General features: G+C 43.4%; 1 protein-coding gene across 2 annotated transcripts in view; it reads left to right on the top strand.

Moving 5' to 3' along the window:
• PPIL6 (peptidylprolyl isomerase like 6) overlaps positions 1-15,641 on the top strand; it is a 64,342-nt gene extending 48,701 nt beyond the window's left edge. Inside the window, exon 7 of one of the 2 annotated variants that reach the window (XM_056566290.1) lies at positions 13,462-15,641. In XM_056566290.1, coding sequence (XP_056422265.1) covers positions 13,462-13,573 — 112 coding nt within the window. In that variant the 3' untranslated portion in view covers positions 13,574-15,641. The remainder of the gene's footprint in view (positions 1-13,461) is intronic. The other variant, XM_056566289.1, reaches the window with a different exon arrangement.
• The last annotated feature ends 4,820 nt before the right edge of the window (positions 15,642-20,461 follow it).

Below are 20,461 nucleotides of genomic sequence, written 5' to 3'. Positions count from 1 at the left end.
GCGATCACAAAAACTAAAAGGTATGGATAATTTTATCCCCCTACATAGTTACATAGTTCATAAGGTTGAAAAAAGACCAGAGTCCATCAAGTTCAACCTATAACCCTAAGGCTAAGTCTCCACTTGTTTTCTTGCACTGCGTTTTTAGGGATTAAAAAAACGCCTGAAAAATCGCCAGTGCAAGTGACGTCATCATGCGTTTTTTCTTGCGTTTTTTTCCGGCGTTTTTTTCATTTGTGTGGAAATTGCACCTTAGCGGTTTTTTTTGTTTTTTTTTTGGTACCCAAAATTTCTTGGGTACCAAAAAAAAAAAAGGATGCAGCAGTGATGGAAATTTTTTTATTAAACGCAATGTATATATTTTATAACCCAATTTTTATTATTTTTTAATAAAGTGTGTGTTTCACTTTTTTTTTTAAATCCATTTTTAACATTTTTTATGTAGTACTACTACTCCCAGCATGGAACAGACTGTTCCATGCTGGGAGTGATAGTACCTGTACTATAGACATATCGCCCCGGGTGTCAGTTCTGACACCCGATGCGATCGTCCATAATATAGCAGAGAAGCGAGCGGGTCTATACATCGCTCACCTCTCTGCACTATACTCCGGCCACTGATGTCAACAGAAATTCCTATTTCCCACCCAGAGCTGTGATTGGCCGGATGGTTGCAGCCAATCACAGCTCTGAGGAAAAGATGAATGAATGAGTGGTCAGCCCGGAGTATAGTGCAGAGCAGGGATGTGAGCGATGTATACAGCCGCTCCATCTCTGCTATAGACAGGACGATCACAGAGGGTGTCAGTAGTGACATCCACTGTGATGTGTCCTTAAGCAGGCAATACTACTCCCAACATGGAGCACACTCTGCTCCATGCTGGGAGCTGTAGCACCTGTATTAATAGACAGATCGCAGTGAGTGTAACTTCTGACACCCGCTTCGATCTGTCTATTAATGCAGGTACTACAGCTCCCAGCATGAGGCAGAGTGTACTCCATGTTGGGAGTAGTATTACCTGCAGTTATGGAAAGATCACAGCGGGTATCACTTCTGAAAGCCGCTGTGATGCTCCTGTATAATGTATAGATGCAGCGGCCGCTCTCCTATGGTCCCCTGCACGGCCGTATATATACACATGTTCCTATTTCTCACAGAGAGCTGTGATTGACTGGAACCATCTGGCCAATCACAGCCCTGCGTGAAATATGAAAAAGTGTAAATATACGTCAGGGCAGGGGACCATAGGAGAGCGGCCACCGCATCTATATATTATACAGAAAGATCGCAGCAGGCGATCTGTCTATCAGTACAGGTAGTACTACTCCCATCATGGAACAGTGTGTTCCATGCTGGGAGTAGTAGTACTAACTTAAAAAAATGTAAAAAATAAAGCAAAAAAGTGAAAAACACACACACAATACATTTTTATAATTGTCGGCTACTTTTTATTTCCCCGCACACATAAATTGATCCCTGTTTAAAAAGTAATATATATTTTTTTTCAATAATATACATTTCGTTAGATACAATTTTTTCCTTCACTACTGTAAAAAAATTTTAATGGTACCCTACGAAATTTTATTAAAAACAGCTAACTACATCACTTTTTTGGATCGCTAAAGTCCAAAAAAGATTAAAAACCGCCTGCAAAAACACCAAAGTTAAAATCGTCATAGCGTTTTTCTTGGCGTTTTCTCACTCCCATAGACTTCTATTGGAGCAAAACGCCACAATTTTGACAAAAAACGCCAGTTTGAGGGAACTACAGTTTTTTTCAAAATGCCAAATAGCGGAAAAAAACGCAGAAAAAGTGAAAAAATGCCAAAAGGATTAAAAAAACGCCAAAGTGAAAAAACACAAAGTGGAATTCGAAATTTGCGATTTCTCATTGACTTACAGCTAACATCTGGCCGCAGGGTTTTTTGACCAAAAAAGATGCCATGCGGCAGAATTGGCGTTTTTCTTAGCGTTTTGCAAAAAAAAAAAAAAGTGGAGACTTAGCCTAATGAGCCCCTACTGAGTTGATCCAGAGGAAGGCAAAAACCCTCATACTAGAGGTAAAAATTATTTCCTGACTCCAAATATGGCAGTCAGAATAAATCCCTGGGTCAACGTTCTGTCCCTATAGATCTAGTATACATAACCAGCGATGTTGTTATTCTCCAAAAATGCATCCAGACCCCTTTTTGAACTCTTTTACAGAGTTCACCATGACCACCTCCTCTGGCAGAGAATTCCTCAGTCTCACTGCTCTTACAGTAAAGAACCCCCGTCTGTGCTGGTGTAGAAACCTTCTTTCCTCTAGATGTAGAGGATGCCCCCTTGTTATAGATACAGTCCTGGGTATAAATAGATCATGGGAGAGATCTCTGTACTGTCCCCTGATATATTTATACATAGCTATTAGGTCTCCCCTAAGCCTTCTTTTTTCTAAACTAAATACCCCAATTCTGATGATCTTTCTGGGTACTGTAGTCCTCCCATTCCCCGTATTACTATGGTTGCCCGTCTTTGAACCCTCTCCAGCTCCACTATATCTTTCTTGTACACTGGTGCCCAGTACTGTACACAGTATTCTATGTGTGGTCTGACTAGTGATTTGTACAGCGGTTGAATTATTTCCTTGTTGTGGGCATCTATGCCCCTATTGATGCCCCTCATGATTTTATTTGCCTTGGCAGCAGCTGCCCGACACTGGTCACTGCAGCTAAATTTACTGTTAACTAAGACTCCTAAGTCCTTTTCCACGTCAGTCGTCCCAAGTGTTCTCCCATTTAATACATAATCCCAGCCCGGATTTTTCTTCCCCATGTGCATAACCTTACATTTATCTGTGTTGAACCTCATCTGCCACTTCTCAGCCCAAACCTCCAACCTTTCCAGATCCATTTGTAACAGTGCACTGTCCTCTATAGTGTTTTCCACTTTACAGAGTTTAGTATCATCTGCAAAGATTGCTTCTTTACTATTCAACTCCTCTACTAGGTCATTAATAAATATATTAAATAGGACAGGACCCAAGACTGACCCCTGTGGTACCCCACTAGTAACAGTCACCCAATCAGAATAAGTACCATTAATAACCACCACAAATTCAGATATACGACATCCAGCGATTTCCCCCAGGTCCAGTCTGGAGCTCCCCTCCTCATAAAAGCTGATCAGGTTAGGTTGACAGGACCGATCCCTAGTACTTATCTGCTTGTATGGAGCTAAATGACACACAAAAGAAAAACTGAGTCACTTGGTGTATGGTTTAACCCCTTAAGGACACATGACGTTCTCATACGTCTCCATTTCCGAGTCCTTAAGGACACATGACGTATGAGAACGTCATGTATTTTACCGGCCCCCCGCAACCATCTGGAGCGGAGCCGGTGCCCGATGCCTGCTGAAATCATTCAGCAGGCATTGGGGCATATCGCCCGGGGGGTCATGATGACCCCCCATGTCGGCGATGGCCGCAGATCGCTGGACAATTCAGTCCAGCGATCTGCGGCGGATTCCGGGTCAATCTGGTCTCCAGTGACCCGGTGACCCGGAATTATCGGCTGATTGGGGCCGTCAGAGACGGCCCCGAACAGCCATAGCCAGTAGGGGTGAGGTGGCACTGGTGCCACCTCACGATCGCCCTGATTCGGCGGCTGGATTACCGGCCGACCAATCAGAGCGCCTGCTGCGGGTGTCACTCCCGCAACCCGCTCCGTCCCTCTTCCGGAGGACATGAGCGGGTGCGGGACGTGCACCCCGGGTGCTGGGGACCCCGATCCCCGGCGTCCCTGTTGGGATCGGGGCCCCAGGAGCAGCGGCGGCAACGACGAGGGACTGACCTGATGCGGCTGGATCGTTGGAGGTGAGTGACAGCCTCCTGTTGTTGCTTAGCAACAGCTCCCAGCATGCAAAAAGGGCATGCTGGGAGCTGTAGTTATGCAACAGCAGGAGGCAGACCACCACAACTCCCAGCATTCCCTTATGGGCATGCTGGGACGTGTAGTTTTGCAACAGCTGGAGGCACATTCTTTCTATGGAAAAGTGTACCTTCAGCTGTTGTGTAACTACAACTCCCAGCTTGCACAATCAGCTAAAGTGCATGCTGGGAGTTGTAGTGGTGCATCTGGTGGTTGCATAACTACAACTCCCAGCATACCCGTTTGCTGTCTGACTGCTGAGAGTTGTAGTTTTGCAACAGCTGAAGGCACACTGAGTTAAGTAGCAAACCAGTGTGTCTCCAGCTGTTGCATAACTACAATCCCCAGCATCCCCAGCCAAAGTAGTATGCCTCCAGCTGTTGCATAACTACAAGACCCAGCATGCCCATCCGCTGTCCGTACATGCTGGGGGTTGTAGCTTTTGCAACAGCTGAAGGCACACTGGTTGCAAAACACTGAGTTTGTTACCAAACTCGGTGTTTCACAACCAGTGTGCCTCCAGCTGTTGCAAAACGACAACTCCCAGCATGCACTGATAGACCGTACATGCTGGGAGTTGTAGTTTTGCAACAGCTGGATGTTCTCCCCCCCCCCCCCCCCCCCCCAATGTGAATGTACAGGGTACACTCACATGGGCGGAGGATTACAGTAAGTATCCGGCTGCAAGTTTGAGGTGCGGCAAATTTTCTGCCGCAGCTCAAACTGCCAGCGAGGAACTACTGTGAACCCCCGCCCGTGCGACTGTACCCTAAAAACACTACACTAACACACAATAAAATAAAAAGTAAAAAAACACTACATATACACATACCCCTATACAACCCCCCTCCCCTCCCCAATAAAAATGAAAAACGTCTGGTACGCCACTGTTTCCAAAACGGAGCCTCCAGCTGTTGCAAAACAACTACTCCCAGTATTGCCAGATAGCCGTTGACTGTCTAGGCATGCTGGGAGTTTACAACAGCTGGAGGCACCCTGTTTGGGAATCACTGGCGTAGAATACCCCTATGTCCACCCCTATGCAAGTCCCTAATTCAGGCCTCAAATGCGCATGGCGCTCTCACTTTGGAGCCCTGTCGTATTTCAAGGCAACAGTTTAGGGTCACATATGGGGTATCGCCGTACTCGGGTGAAATTGTGTTACAAATTATGGGGGGTATTTTCTGCTATTACCCTTTTTAAAAATGTAAAATTTTTGGGAAAACAAGCATTTTAGGTAAAAAAAATATATATTTTTTTACATATGCAAAAGTCGTAAAACACCTGTAGGGTATTAAGGTTCAAATTACTCCTTGTTACGTTCCCCGAGGGGTCTAGTTTCCAAAATGGTATGCCATGTGTTTTTTTTTTTTTGCTGTCCTGGCACCATAGGGGCTTCCTAAATGCGGCATGCCTCCAGAGCAAAATTTGCTTTCAAAAAGCCAAATGTGACTCCTTCTCTTCTGAGACCTGTAGTGCGCCAGCAGAGCACTTTTCACCCCCATATGGGGTGTTTTCTGTATCAGGAGAAATTGGGCTTCAAATTTTGGGGGGTATTTTCTGCTATTAGCCTTTTTAAAAATGTAAAATTTTTGGGAAACCAAGCATTTTAGGTAAAAAATATATATTTTTTTACATATGCAAAAGTCGCGAATCACCTGTGGGGTATTAAGGTTCACTTTACCCCTTGTTACGTTCCCTGAGGGGTCTAGTTTCCAAAATGGTATGCCATGTGTTTTTTTTTGCTGTCCTGGCACCATAGGGGCTTCCTAAACGTGACATGCCCCCCAAAAACCATTTGTCGCTCCTTCCTTTCTGAGCCCTCTACTGCGCCCACTGAACAATTAACATAGACATATGAGGTATGTGCTTACTCGAGAGAAATTGGGTTTCAAATACAAGTAAAAATTTTCTCCTTTTTACCCCTTGCAAAAATTCAAAAATTGGGTCTACAAGAACATGCGAGTGTAAAAAATTAAGATTTTGAATTTTCTCCTTCACTTTGCTGCTATTCCTGTGAAACACCTAAAGGGTTAATACACTTACTGAATGTCATTTTGAATACTTTGGGGGGTGTAGTTTTTATAATGGGGTCTTTTATGGGGTATTTCTAATATGAAGACCCTTCAAATCCACTTCAAAACTGAACTGGTCCCTGAAAAATAGTGAGTTTGAAAATTTTGTGAAAAATTTCAAAATTGCTGCTGAACTTTGAAGCCCTCTGGTGTCTTCCAAAAGTAAAAACTCATAAATTTTATGATGCAAACATAAAGTAGACATATTGTATATGTGAACCCAAAAAAAATATATTTGGAATATCCATTTTCCTTACAAGCAGAAAGCTTCAAAGTTAGAAAAATGCAAAATTTTCATTTTTTTCATAAAATTTTGGGATTTTTCACCAAGAAAGGATGCAAGTTACCATAAAATTTTACCACTAAGTTAAAGTAGAATATGTCATGAAAAAATTATCTCGGAATCAGAATGATAACTAAAAGCATTCCAGAGTTATTAATGTTTAAAGTGACAGTGGTCAGATTTGCAAAAAACACTCCGGTCCTTAAGGTGTAAAATGGCCTGGTCCTTAAGGGGTTAAACATCTCTAATCTTTTTTGATGCATAGTGCAGATGCAAATCAAAAAATGTTGCAGTATCTTGTAATACCTTTTTTATTGGACTAACAGCATTTTGTAGAGACAAGCTTTCGGGATTCCTCCCTTTATCAAGTCCAAAGCAAATCTAAGCTCACAAGCAGAAGACACAGGTTACATCTCACAAATGTGCAGGGGTTAATACAATAGATGTGGAGAATTCACACTAAGATGGGCCATAAATTGTCCTGCTAAAGGAACACAGACTGAATAGATAAGGATGAGAAAAAGGGGGAGGGAGGGGGGAGCAGGGGAGAGACTGATAATTAAGCAGGACAAAGTGAGATGCAAAAGAGAATCCAGTACAGGTTATAAGAGAATCCAGTACAGGTTATAAGAGAATCCAGTACAGGTTATAAGAGAATCCAGTACAGGTTCTAAGAAATTTTGATAATGAGATAAGAAGCTCAAATCCCTGTTTTTCGAATAAAAAAAAACCAGTATCATTTTGGCTTCAAATGTCTCTCTCTCGTGTGTTTTTGAAGTTCCCTCTCAGTATCCTGATTGTAAGGTCATGTATGGAGTGGCCTGTTTGGGTAAAATGGTGTCCAACTGGGGTGCAGTAGTCATTTTCTTTATGGAGGTTGATGGAATGTCTGTGTAGATTTATCCTTTTGTTGAGTTTCCGGCCGGTTTCACCAATGTAGCATCCCATGTCACGCTTGGTGCATTGTATCATGTAGACCACATTTGGGGATGTGCAGGAGTATAGTCCCCTAATGTTATATGTTTTGTTGTTGTGGTTGGCTTCCATCTTGGTGCAGATATGTTGGCAGAGTTTACAGCGAGGTTTGGTCCCATTGTCTGTGTCTGTTCTTTCTGTAGGTAATTTTCGGCTGACCAGCTTTTGTTTTAAATTGTGTGGTTGTCTGAAGCCCAAGATGGGAGGTTCAGGGAAGATTTATTTTAGCATGTCCTCTTCCGCCATCACCACGCGTACCACTGGTAGCCACATACAATCCATCCCTTGAAGAATTACGCAAAATTATCAAGGACCTGCAGCCGATATTGGCGGAAGATGACATGCTAAAAGAAAACTTCCCTGAACCTCCCATCTTGGCCTTCAGACAACCACACAATTTAAAACAAAAGCTGGTCAGCCGAAAATTACCTACAGAAAGAACAGACACAGACAATGGAACCAAACCCTGCACCAAATCTCGCTGTAAACTGTGCGAACATATCTGCACCAAGATGGAAGCCAACCACAACAACAAGACATATACCATTAGGGGACTATACTCCTGCACATCCCCAAATGTGGTCTACATGATACAATGCACCAAGTGAAACATGGGATGCTACATTGGTGAAACCAGCCGGAAACTCAACGAAAGGATGAATTTACACAGACATTCCATCAACCGCCATAAAGAAAATGACTACTGCACCCCAGTTGGACACCATTTTACCCAAACAGGCCACTCCATACATGACCTTACAATCAAGATACTGAGAGGGAACATCAAAAACACACAAGAGAGAAAGACATTTGAAGCCAAAATGATACTGTTTTTTGACTCGAAAAACAGGGGACTCAATGTGCATTTGAGCTTATCTCATTATCAAAATCTCTTATAACCTGTACTGGATTCTCTTTCATAACCTGTACTGGATTCTCTTTCATAACCTGTACTGGATTCTCTTTTATAACCTGTACTGGATTCTCTTATAACCTGTCCTGGATTCTCTTATAACCTGTCCTGGATTCTCTTATAACCTGTACTGGATTCTCTTTTGCATCTCACTTTCTCCTGCTTAACCTCTTCAGGACGCCGGGCGTATGGATACGCCCTGCATCCTGAGTCCTTAAGGACGTGGGGCGTGTGCATATGCCCGGCTAGCGGCGGGGACCGGACCGGGATGCCTGCTGAAATTATTCAGCAGGCATCCCGGCACATCGCTGAGGGGGCCATGTCGGTGATCGCAGAAAATTCAGACATGCGATTTTCTTCTATTCCGGGGCTGATCGGGTCTCTGGTGACCCGATCACCCGGAAAATAGGGATGATCGGAGCTGTCAGTGACAGCCCCGATCATCCTGAGGGATAGGAGGGAGGTCGCAGTGCTGCTATCTCCTCCTATCCCCTGCCATTGGTCATAACTGATTCTGACCAATGGCAGCGCAGGACAGTGGGTTGCCATGGCAACCCCCCGTTCTGCCCACCCCTGGATGTCGGGGAGAAGATGGAGAACGGTACCTTACCTGAAGATGGCGTGGGGACATCTGCAACATCTGGAGGGTCACAGTTTGGAGACCACTGTTATAGTGGTGCCCAAACGGTAGCCCTCCAGATGTTGCCAAACTACAACTCTCAGCATGCCTAGACTGCCCAGGCATGCTGGGAGTTGTAGTTCTGTAACATCTGTTCCTTCAGATTTTGCAATTTTCATGAAATTTTTGAAAATTGCTGCTCTGCTTTGAAGCCTTCAAATTTTTTCAAAAAGTAAAAATATGTCCATTTTATGATGCCAACATAAAGTGGACATATTGTATTTGTGAATAAAAATAAAATGTATTTGGAATATCCATTTTCCTTACAAGCATAGAGCTTTAAAGTTAGAAAAATGCTAAATTTAAAAAAATTTCATGAAATTTGGGGATTTTTCACCAAAAAAGGATGCAAGTAATGACGAACATTTACCACCAAAATAAAGTAGAATATGTCACGAAAAAACAGTCTCAGAATCAGAATATTCGGTAAAAGCGTTTTAGAGTTATTAATGCGTAAAGTGACGGTGGTCAGAATTGCGAAAAAGGGCTTAGTCCTTAAAGGAGAACTCCAGAGTATTAAAACTATCGCCCATACTGCCGGCAGTAAAAAAAATAAAGATGTACATACCTTCCTCCGCTCCCCTGGGGCCTCCGGTAACCGGCTCCAGTCTCCACCGTGATCCTCTTCCTGGTTTCCGATGGTCGGAGAGTCTTACTGCGCTCAGCCAATCACCAGCCGCAGTGAAGTCCCGACTCGGCCGGGATAGGCTGAGAGGCAGTGTGATGTTTTCGGCCCCGGCAGCAGGTGCCGGTGTAGTGAAGAATTTTGTGTCCTTAAGCGTTCTCACACTACCACTCAGCCTATCGCCGGCCGAGTTGGACTTTGCTGTGGCTGGTGATTGGCTGAGCGCAGTATGACTCATCCGACCACCAGCAACCAGGAAGAGGATCACGGCGGAGACCAGAGCCAGTTACCAGAGGCTTCGGGGGAGCGGAGGAAGGTATGTACATCTTTATTTTTTTCTGCCGGCAGTATGGGCGACAATTTTCATACTCTGGAGTTCTCCTTTAAGGTGAAAAAGGGCTGCATCCTTAAGGGGTTAATTATCAGTCTCTCCCCTGCTCCCCCCCTCTCTCCCCCTTTTTCTCATCCTTATCTATTCAGTCTATGTTCCTTTAGCAGGACAATTTATGGCCCATCTTAGTGTGAATTCTCCACATCTATTGTATTAACCCCTGCATATTTGTGAGATGTAACCTGTGTCTTCTGCTTGTGAGCTTAGATTTGCTTTGGACTTGATAAAGGAAGGAATCCCGAAAGCTTCTCTACAAAATTGTTACGCCTAGCGCTCCGGGTCCCCGCTCCTCCCCGGAGCGCTCACGGCGTCTCTCTCCCCGCAGCGCCCCGGTCGGTCCCGCTGACCGGGAGCGCTGCACTGTCATGGCCGTCGGGGATGCGATTCGCACAGCGGGACGCGCCCGCTCGCGAATCGCATCCCAGGTCACTTACCCGTCCCGGTCCCCTGCTGTCATGTGCTGGCGCGCGCGGCTCCGCTCTCTAGGGCGCGCGCGCGCCAGCTCTCTGAGACTTAAAGGGCCAGTGCACCAATGATTGGTGCCTGGCCCAATTAGCTTAATTGGCTCCCACCTGCTCCCAGACTATATCTGATCACTGCCCCTGCACTCCCCTGCCGGATCTTGTTGCCTTGTGCCAGTGAAAGCGTTTAGTTGTGTCCAAAGCCTGTGTTACCTGAACCCTTGCTATCCATCTTGACTACGAACCTTGCCGCCTGCCCCCGACCTTCTGCTACGTCTGACCTTGCCTCTGCCTAGTCCTTCTGTCCCACGCCTTCTCAGCAGTCAGCGAGGTAGAGCCGTTGCTAGTGGATACGACCTGGTTGCTACTGCCGCAGCAAGACCATCCCGCTTTGCGGCGGGCTCTGGTGAACACCAGTAGCCTCTTAGAACCGGTCCACTAGCACGGTCCACGCCAATCCCTCGCTGACACAGAGGATCCACTACCTGGAAGCCGAATCGTGACAAAAATGCTGTTAGTCCAATAAAAAAGGTATTACAAGATACTGCAACATTTTTTGATTTGCATCTGCATCACTGGACTAATACGGCTACTAAATTTACTACATTAATGCATACATTAAAAACTTAAAAAAGGGAGGAATCAGCACAAAAGGCAGTTATACCGGAATCCACAAAAAAGTGCTAAGTGCATGACCATTCTCAACATGTAAACATCAAATGATGATGGCAGTACATGGCAACCGAGAAAAACACATAGGTAATGGATATTAAGCTATGAGAAAAGTAATATTAGCTTAATTGCCACGTACTACATAAATATCTAGAACATTAGGGGTTCAGTCATCATGGGAGCGAAACACGTGTAAAGGATGGCATCCTGGCACGCACATTAATTATTCTGCTACTTTAGTTGTTTGCCATGGTCCAGAGATGTTTAACCACTACATAATACATCCCTGTTGCATAATGGTAGTCTCAGTCTAGCATGTGCCTGGTATTTTTACTTTGCATTAGGATTTGTGTTTAGTGGTAATTCAGTTCATAGTGCTTTTCTCATAGATCATAATCCATTACCTGTGTGTTTTTCTCTGTAGCCAATGTATATTGCTATCACTATTTCGAATGGTTGTGCACTTAGTACTTTTTTGTCGGTTCCGGTTTAGCTGCTTTTTGTGCTGATTCTTCCTTTTTGAAAGTTTTTTTTAATGTATGTACTATGCATCAATAAAGATTATTTATATATGTGTATACCATATACAAAGTGACCATATTTTAATTTTGTGTTATCTTGTTCTAGTTTGGAATATATATATATATATATATATATATATATATATATATATATATATATTTTTTTTTTTTATTTTTTTTTATTTTTTTTTTTAACTGGTATGGCGCTGACAGATTCCCTTAAATATTTGCAATTAGTAAACAAGCAATAAATACAATTTCAGCACAAAGGTGTTAATAGCATAAAAAAGAGTTATTCATCCATATAAAATTAACAGCTTAGGAAGACAATATTAGATCAGCAGGGGTTGAACACACAACATCCCCACCAATTGGCTGTTTGAAAGGGTGCTCACACATTCAAGTAAACAAGAAAAAGCTGCAGTACCTTGCACTGCCAGTACTAAACGTACAGAGATTGCAGGTACAGAGAACTCTAAAACAGACTTTGTGCAATTTAATATAATTCGCATTGTATTATATCTTATTAGAGAAAATTGCTTATTTCTCCCATCATCAAGCTCCCCCCAAACTTTAATTAACTTCAGCTTGAACAACAACAAAGACATGGTCTCAAATGGCAGGAGGTGCTCAACCCCAAATGCAGCTGTGCATTTATACTGGGGGAGCAGATCCTGCCCTTGTAGTCTGTTGCTAGGGGAGATCCCCAGCATAAAAATGCATACAATGGAGGATGCCTGCAGCGGACTACAAGTGCCACAATAGAATCCTACACCAGATAGACGGTGTGGATGTGTAACAATTGGAATAATACAATACAGGAATTTAGGTGCACTACTGTGGTAGATGTATAAAATGACATATGAAGGACATACCAGAGCCCGCATACCAACACCAAGGAATTAGGCCGACTCATAGCCTCCTCCCAGGTACCCTCCAGTGTGGCTGAGCACACATACAATGGGAGGAGGGAGGCTTGTATTTAGAAAGAGAGACTGTAAAAAGTCTACATAAGCTAACTGTATTTGCTATCATCCCAAGGATGTATTCACATTTTTGCCTATTATCTACTGCTCTATAATGCCCTCCATGCTGCTGCTTTGTAGGGTGTGCTATAAATATATAGAAGGGCAGGAACCTCTTTTGTATGTGTGCAGCTATGACTTCTATTCACCTACTATCTCAAGGACAACTGAAAATTAGAAATGAAGCCCACAGAAATCTGGTGAAAAATACCATACACAGGTAATGTAATGGTCAGAAATAGTGCTTCCCTTCATATACACTTGCTACAGCTAATGCTGATAAGTTACCTGAAACAGCACGTATGCTTTAACAGGTTGCCATTCTCTTGAATTTGCTCCTAGATGACATGACATACATGAAAGGCGCGGGCCACCTGTGCCTAACCACACAGCACTGTACATGTGCATTGTGTAGTATGGCTATGAAGCAAACTTTATATATCGGGAATGAAGGCTGCTGAAAGCAATGTTGGTCATTAACCTCATAAGTGCCTTATAAATTTAAGAGGTTTGTAAAAGGAGCGACTCCTGTCATCTGTCTAATCGGCACCCTGGGGTGCTGATCACCCCAGGGTGCCGGGGGCCCTCTGAAGGCCTCCATGCCTGCCACTGGAAAATCTGCTCATTAATAACGGACGTTATTTTCTGACGGAAGATAGTAATGGGAGAAATAGTGCACGCACTATTTCTTCCTTTCATTATCCCGTCACAAAATAACATCCGTTATTAATAACGGGCTATGATGGGTTAAAACGGATAATGTAAAAATCCCATAGACTATAATGGGATTTTTTAACGCCCGTTTAACGGCTGATTTTCAGGGTTTTAATAACGGAACATCAAACGGATCTTTAAGACTCTTGTCAGCATTACTGTATATTTATGTTTCAAGACAATGAAAAGTAATGGAATTGTTTTCTACATTTTAGACAACTGATTGAAGGCAGTGAGGTACTACAGAAAATGGAGGACATCCTAACTTACAACGAGAGACCAAAAGTGGACTGTATGATTGTGGATTGTGGCATTTTCACCCCTTAACAATGAAATATTTTATTTTAATAAAAAAGTATTTATTCTCTTATGGATATAAGAAACACAGTGAATTTGTATTCAAGTCAAGTTAATGCTCTGTGATAACCATGTAAAATGACAGCTCCCAGTATGACCTGAACAAGGACAAATACTAGGAGTCACAAGACCAATTGGTTGCGACACCAGGGCTCGTTTGGATGTGGCCATAGCAGGTGCACCTGCTGTTCTGTTATGTTCAACAGCACAAGCTTTGTGTCAGCATCCAATGGTGAGCAATTTAATATGACACAATTTGTCAATTGCAACACGCACCATGTCGTATATCTCATCACGTGCCGGGAGTGTAACATCCAATATGTAGGGTGCACGACGGGTGCCCTGAAAGTGAGAATTCGTAGGCACCTGTCGGACATCCCCCATTTCAACTCCCGGCACGTATCCATGGTGAGCCGACACTGTGCAGAGAAACACTCTGGGTCAATTCGCAGCCTATATGTTCAGGGCATAGAAAAAGTCACTATGCCTTTGCGCGGCGGAGACCATAGAAAAAAGTTACTTGACCGCGAGGTCTTTTGGATTTTAAAACTTGATACTAGGTCTCCGTGGGGTCTGAACAAAAGGCAGGACACCATGTTATACTATTAGATTCATACATGATAAGGCATAAGTATTAACAGTTCATCTTATTTTTGAATTTGTTACTTGATGTCCTGTTCCTATCCCCTTGCTAAACCCATACATATAAGGACATTACTGCTCCTTATATAATATAGCAATCTCTGATGTTCCCCCTACATATTAGGCTTAACAATTTAGTTCTCTATAGTTAATAGTCCTCTCGTCCTCTTAGTTGGTATATTCCTCAGTTTTATATCTACCACAACATATGTTTTTTAATTTAATACTATAAATGTATCATATCTAATAATATGTGGTTTTGTGATATACAGACTTTGGATTAGTGGCCCTCGCCTTTTCCTCCATTATGTAGAACCTAAATATTCTTTCATGGATTGTCCCACACCCGTTCATACCGATTGTTACTATCTACATTTAGATTAATATCAGCTTATGAACTTTTCTTTATTTATCTTTTTCGGATGTGGGCCAAATCCACGGGATTAGTTTTTAATTAATTCATACAATTTTTAGTATTCTTACCAGCCTATTTGTGTCAAGTCCCTCCTCTTTTCTAATACACTAACATCATTTATAAGTATTTGGTGACTTGGCATAATGTTTCATTAATGCTGGTATTGGTTCTATACTGTGTCCACCATTGATAAACTTGAACACATAAAGGGTGTGACTGACAATGTATATTACTGTGTAATTTTAAGTCATTGATTTATTACTATGTTTTTTACACAAGTTTGTCATTCTTTATCCCTAGGAATATTAATTGTATTTTTGTCTGTCTGTGATTTCTCACAGTTAGTTTTTATTTGTGATCAACCTTGTTTATTGTGTTCTTCTTTGTCTAGTGTGAACACAAGCGTTAATCTGGTCCTTGTGTATGGATATGCGCCACCCTGGTCCACTCAGGTGTTTTCACCTGGTGGGGGAGGGCGGTGCTGGCCATTATAAGGGCCAGATGGATCCGAGTATACCTTGGTATGACTAAGGCGACTAAGGTTGCTGAAACGCGTCACCCTACTCCATGATCCGTGTTGCGATTTGCTGTGTGAATTCACAATAAATTATCATCTTGCATCGTGCTTTTGTGCTGGACATTCTTCTATTTTCCATTTATCCGTCCTCGTGGTGTCCGCACGAGTCCATGCACTGAGGCGGCGGTGGTGAGCTGGACGACTTTCCATTTCTCATGAACAAGGACAAAGGTATATAGGCAGGACAGGACTGCCATCAGGCCTTACACAGCTCAAGGCTTGTGGTGTTTTCCTGTTCAAAACTGCCTAGAGCTACCAAAAGGGCTGAATGCTAGTAGTACAGTTTGCAGTACATTGCCATTCTCTTGTACCCTGGTGACATCCGCTTTGTGGACTTTCCAGATGGTGAGTAAATTAGGATGTCATCCAGATATACTACTACACATTTCTGAAGCATATCACGTAAGACATCATTCCTAAAACTGTCCAGGACATTACAGAGTCCAAAGGGCATTATGAGGTATTCATAGTATCTGCTCCTGGTGTAAAAGGCTATTTTCCACTTGTGTGTCTTTTCATTGTTAGAAGATTATATCCACCAATTAAAGGGGTTTTACCATGAATATAAATAGGTATAAACTGATTTATTATGTGAAATTAAACATGTTTTCAAATACAAGTACCTGAAATGAAATGTTTTTCATAGGCGGTCCGAACTATTTATGCTGGATGCTCTCTTGTTTTTTGCTTGTTGTCATGGGATACGTCCTGTAGGGAGTTTTCTATTCGGGTCAGGCATCTCCTTATACACAGTGGGGGAGATTGATCAAAATCTATGCAGAGGAAAAGTGGACCAGTTGCCCATACCAACTAATCTGATCGCTTTTTTCACTTTTAAGAGGCCCTTTTAAAAATTAAAGAAGCAATCTGATTGGTTGTTATGGACAACTGGTCAACTTTTCCGCATACAGCTACTGCCCTGCATTCAATTTACCTGCATACCTACATATGAGGGAGTCTGGCTGAATGTTCACATTCACTTGGCAGGAGGGGAAGGGAAAAGAGATTTTTCACTATAATAACACTGTTTGCTCTGTGTGCGGAGAGAGGAGACATCTTTCCCATCATGAAGATTAGTTTCTTGATAAAGCGCCGTTATAAGCATCTGCACTAATGACTGCTGGGAAATGGAGTTCAGAGCATATCATGTGACATAAAAGATTTTCATATGAAAGGGGGAATGGATAAAGAGAAGGTAGAGACAAGGGAATAAGGTCATGTAGGCATTATTTTGTTAAGAGACAGACATTTAATATTATCATGTTTGCTTTGGAAAGTGGATCCTGGTCAAACTCTTAAAGGGGTACTCCGGCGCTAAGACATCTTATCCCCTATCCGCTGTGGACCCCCGTGATCTTGCATGCAACCACCCCATTACAATCAGTCCCCAGAGCACGTTCGCTCCGGGTCTGATTACTGGCGATCACGGCCCCCTCAATGAAAGCCTATGGGAGGGGGCGTGACAGCTCCGGCCCCCATGATCGCCAGTAATCAGACCCGGAGCGAACATGCTCCGGGGACTGATTATAGCGGGGTTCTGCGTGCAAGATCACGGGGGTCCCCAGCGACAGGACCCCCGCGATCAGGCATCTTATCCCCTATCCTTTGGATAGGGGAAAAGATGTCTTAGCGCCGGAGTACCCCTTTAAGGGTATGGTCACAAGTGCTGTATTTTGCTGGGTATTTTTTGCAGTTTTGGAGCCAAAACCAGAAGTGGATCCTGAGGAAGGAGACGTATTAGGGTGGGTTCACATCACTATTTTACCATCCTAGTTTTTCTCACGATTCTTTCCCTTCAAATCGTACAAAACTGTATGCCAGGTCATATCCATTGTCTTTCATTGAGTAATCATATCCAACACATGCATCATTTTTGATCCGCATCCAATTTAGCACAATTTTATGCCGTGGATAAAATCGTGGTTAACCACGATTTTTTGGCCAGATTCAAAATCGGATTGAAATCGTGTCCAATTTTAAGATTATTATGGTCTAAATAATCATGTGACTGCGATTTCATCAGATTTATTGCATACAAATTTTTTACACATGCGCAGTAGCCTCAGAATACTCTGGAAAGTGCTAGAAACTTCAAGATTCTTCCTCCTGCTAGATACAAGTAGTGTAAAAATCGTATGAAAAAGCTTTACATTTTCTACCATAGGATTTTTGGATAAGATTTTAAATCAGATGCTAAACAATTATTTAGAATACAATTGTGTACTATTTTAGATAATCAGTTTTTGTCTGATTTTACTGTCTGATAATATGTTTATTAATTGTCATTAACCACATAGGGTACACCTTTGCTCCCTGGTACTTAAGGACTCAGAACGTACCTTGGGAATTGACTGCTGATATCTATCAGCAGGCACCCCGCGCAAATGCCCAGGGGGTTATCAGACCCCCCCCCCCCCCCCCCATGTCAGCGATCGCCGCAAATCGCCGGTTAAATTCACACTGATAATTTGCGCCGATTCCGGGTCATATGAGTCTATGGTGACCCTGAATATAAGGGGGATCGCGGTTATCCAAGACACCCACGATCCCCCTGAAGGGATAGGAGTGAGGTGGCAGGGGTGCCACCCCTCCTATCCCTGCTATTGGATGTCAAGAAGCGACGACATATAGCAGATCAGGGACGGGGGGGTTAACTTTCGGTTTCCCCGCTCTGCCCACCCACAATAATCTGGGCAGAACAGGGAGACCAAAAGAGGACCAGCGCCGCAGGCAGCGATCGGCGGAGGGGATCGACAGAAGAACAGCGATGCGGCTCCCTGGATCCTATGGAAGCCGGTGAGTTGCCTAGCAACATTGGAGGGCTACAGTCTGAGACCACTATACAGTGGTCTCTAAACTGTAGCCCTCAAGATGTTGCAAAACTACAACTACCAGCATGCCCAGACAGCTGTTTGCTGGGATTTGTAGTTTTGCAACAGCTGGAGAGCTGCAGTTTGGAGATCACTTCGCAGTGATCTCTAAACTGTGGCCCTCTAGATTTTTGCAAAACTGCAAATCCCAGCATGCCCAAACAGCTGTCTCGGCATGCTGGGAGTTGTAGTTGCGTACCTCCAGCTGTTGCATAACTACATCTCCCAGCATGCCCTTCGGCGATAAGTACATGCTAGGAGTTGAAGTTTTGCAACAGCTGGAGGCACACTGGTTGGAAAATACTGAGTTAGGTAACATAACCTAACTGAAGGTTTTCCAACCAGTGTGCCTCCAGCTGTTGCAAAAGTACAACTCCCAGCATGCACGGACTGTCAGTACATGCTGGGAGTTGTAGTTTTGAAACAGCTGGAGGTTTGCCCCCCCCCCCCCTGTGAATGTACAGGGTACATTCACACGGGTGAGTTTACAGTGAGTTTTCTGCTTCAAGTTTGGGCTGCGGCAAATTTTTCACCGCAGCGCAAACTCCTAGCGGGAAACTCACCATAACCTGCCAGTGCGAATGTACCCTGCACTAACACATAATAAAGTGTGGTATCCCGGTACCGTACTGCATACCGTACCTTGTATGGTGGTCCCCAAAGTCAGAGTTACTACGTTCAGGTAGGGTCCCTCAGGTGGGACAGCCCCTAGTCGCCTCCTCCTACTCTAATTTTATAATGTTTATGTGTATATATTTTATAATGTATATTAATATAATTACCTTTATAGCGTCGCAGGACCTTCGGTCATGTGACTGTTGATTCCTCTATGGTATGTTGGAGGACCTTTGGAGGTCCTTGGGTCACATGTTTACCCATAACTCTTTGTACAGATAATTGACAGAAGTATTGGATCAATTAGCTCTAGTCTAGCCCCTGCCCATATAAGGGAGCTGTAGCCACTGATTGCTCTCTTGGGTTGCTGCTCTCGTGGATGCCGGACTATCAGGACGGATCTGCGCGACTTACAAAGACAAGGTAGGCCAGAAGCCTGCCAGCCTCAGCCTAAACTAAACCGTGAGTCCTAAACTAAATCCTCGCTAAAGCTAGCGTGACTACTGGACCGAAACTAAATCCCCTAAATCCAGTGGAACAGCACATATCAGTCCCCGGACTCTAAAACGCTCAAGGTCACAACCACTGTCAATATCTAAGAGACTTTGCTTGTAAACAGACTGTTCCAGTTATAAAGCCTGCATAAAATCTTCAGTAAAAGTTCCGACAGTTTTCATCAAACTTTCCGGTTGTGGACAATCAATTATTTCCTATCTACCTATCGCACATGGGATGGGTGGCGGTAGGACAAGCATACAGAGAATAGCCCTCACCCTGGCGTCACGAATAGAAAGGGTTAAGCAAGCACCCTTTATTTACCGCACAGCTACACCCCATATACCCTACAACCCCAGGCTACCACAAAAGGGTAAAACACTACATATATACCCCTTACACTGTCCCCCCAATAAAAATGAAAAATGTATCGTACGGCAGTGTTTCCAAAACGGAGCCTCCAGCTGTTGCAAATCAACAACTCCCAGTATTTCCGGACAGCAACTGACTGTCCAGGCATGCTGGGAGTTTAGCAACAGCTGAAGGCACACTGTTTGGGAATCACTGGCGTAGAATACCCCTATGTCAACCCCTATGCAATCCCTAAATGTCCTCAAATGCGCATGGCGCTCTCTCACTTCGGAGCCCTGTCGTATTTCAAGGTACTCGGGAGAAATTGCAAATACAAATTTTTGGGGGCTTTTTCTCCTTTTATTCCTTATGAAAAGGAAAAGTTGGGGGCTACACCAGCCTGTTAGTGTAAAAAATTACAATTTTTACTCTAACATGCTGGTGTTGCCCCTTACGTTTTATTTTCACAAACGGTAAAAGGAAAAAAAGACCTAAATTGGTGATTTGCACAGGGGTGGCTGATTTTACAGTGGTTCTGACATAAACGGAAAAAAAAATAACCACATGTCACCCCATTTTGGAAACTACACCCCTCACGGAACGTAGCAAGGGGTATCGTGAGCCTTAACACCCAACAGGTGTTTGAAGAATTTTCATTTAAGTTGGATGGGAAAATGAAATAAAAATTTTTTCACTAAAATACTGGTGTTACCCAAATTTTTTCATTTTCACAAGGGAAAATAGGAAAAATGCCCCCCAAAATAAATACCCCATATGTGGAAATAAAGTGCTCTGTGTGTGCACTACAATACTCAGAAGAGAAGGAGCGTCATTGGGATTTTGAAGAGAAATTTATCCGGAATTGAAGGCCACGTGTGTTTACAAAGCCCCCA

The sequence above is a fragment of the Hyla sarda genome, chromosome 3, assembly GCF_029499605.1.
Source record: "Hyla sarda isolate aHylSar1 chromosome 3, aHylSar1.hap1, whole genome shotgun sequence".
Taxonomy (NCBI): Eukaryota; Metazoa; Chordata; class Amphibia; order Anura; family Hylidae; genus Hyla; species Hyla sarda.
The sequence above is the reverse complement of the archived record's forward strand: the minus strand, read 5'-3'. Positions and strand labels throughout refer to the sequence as shown.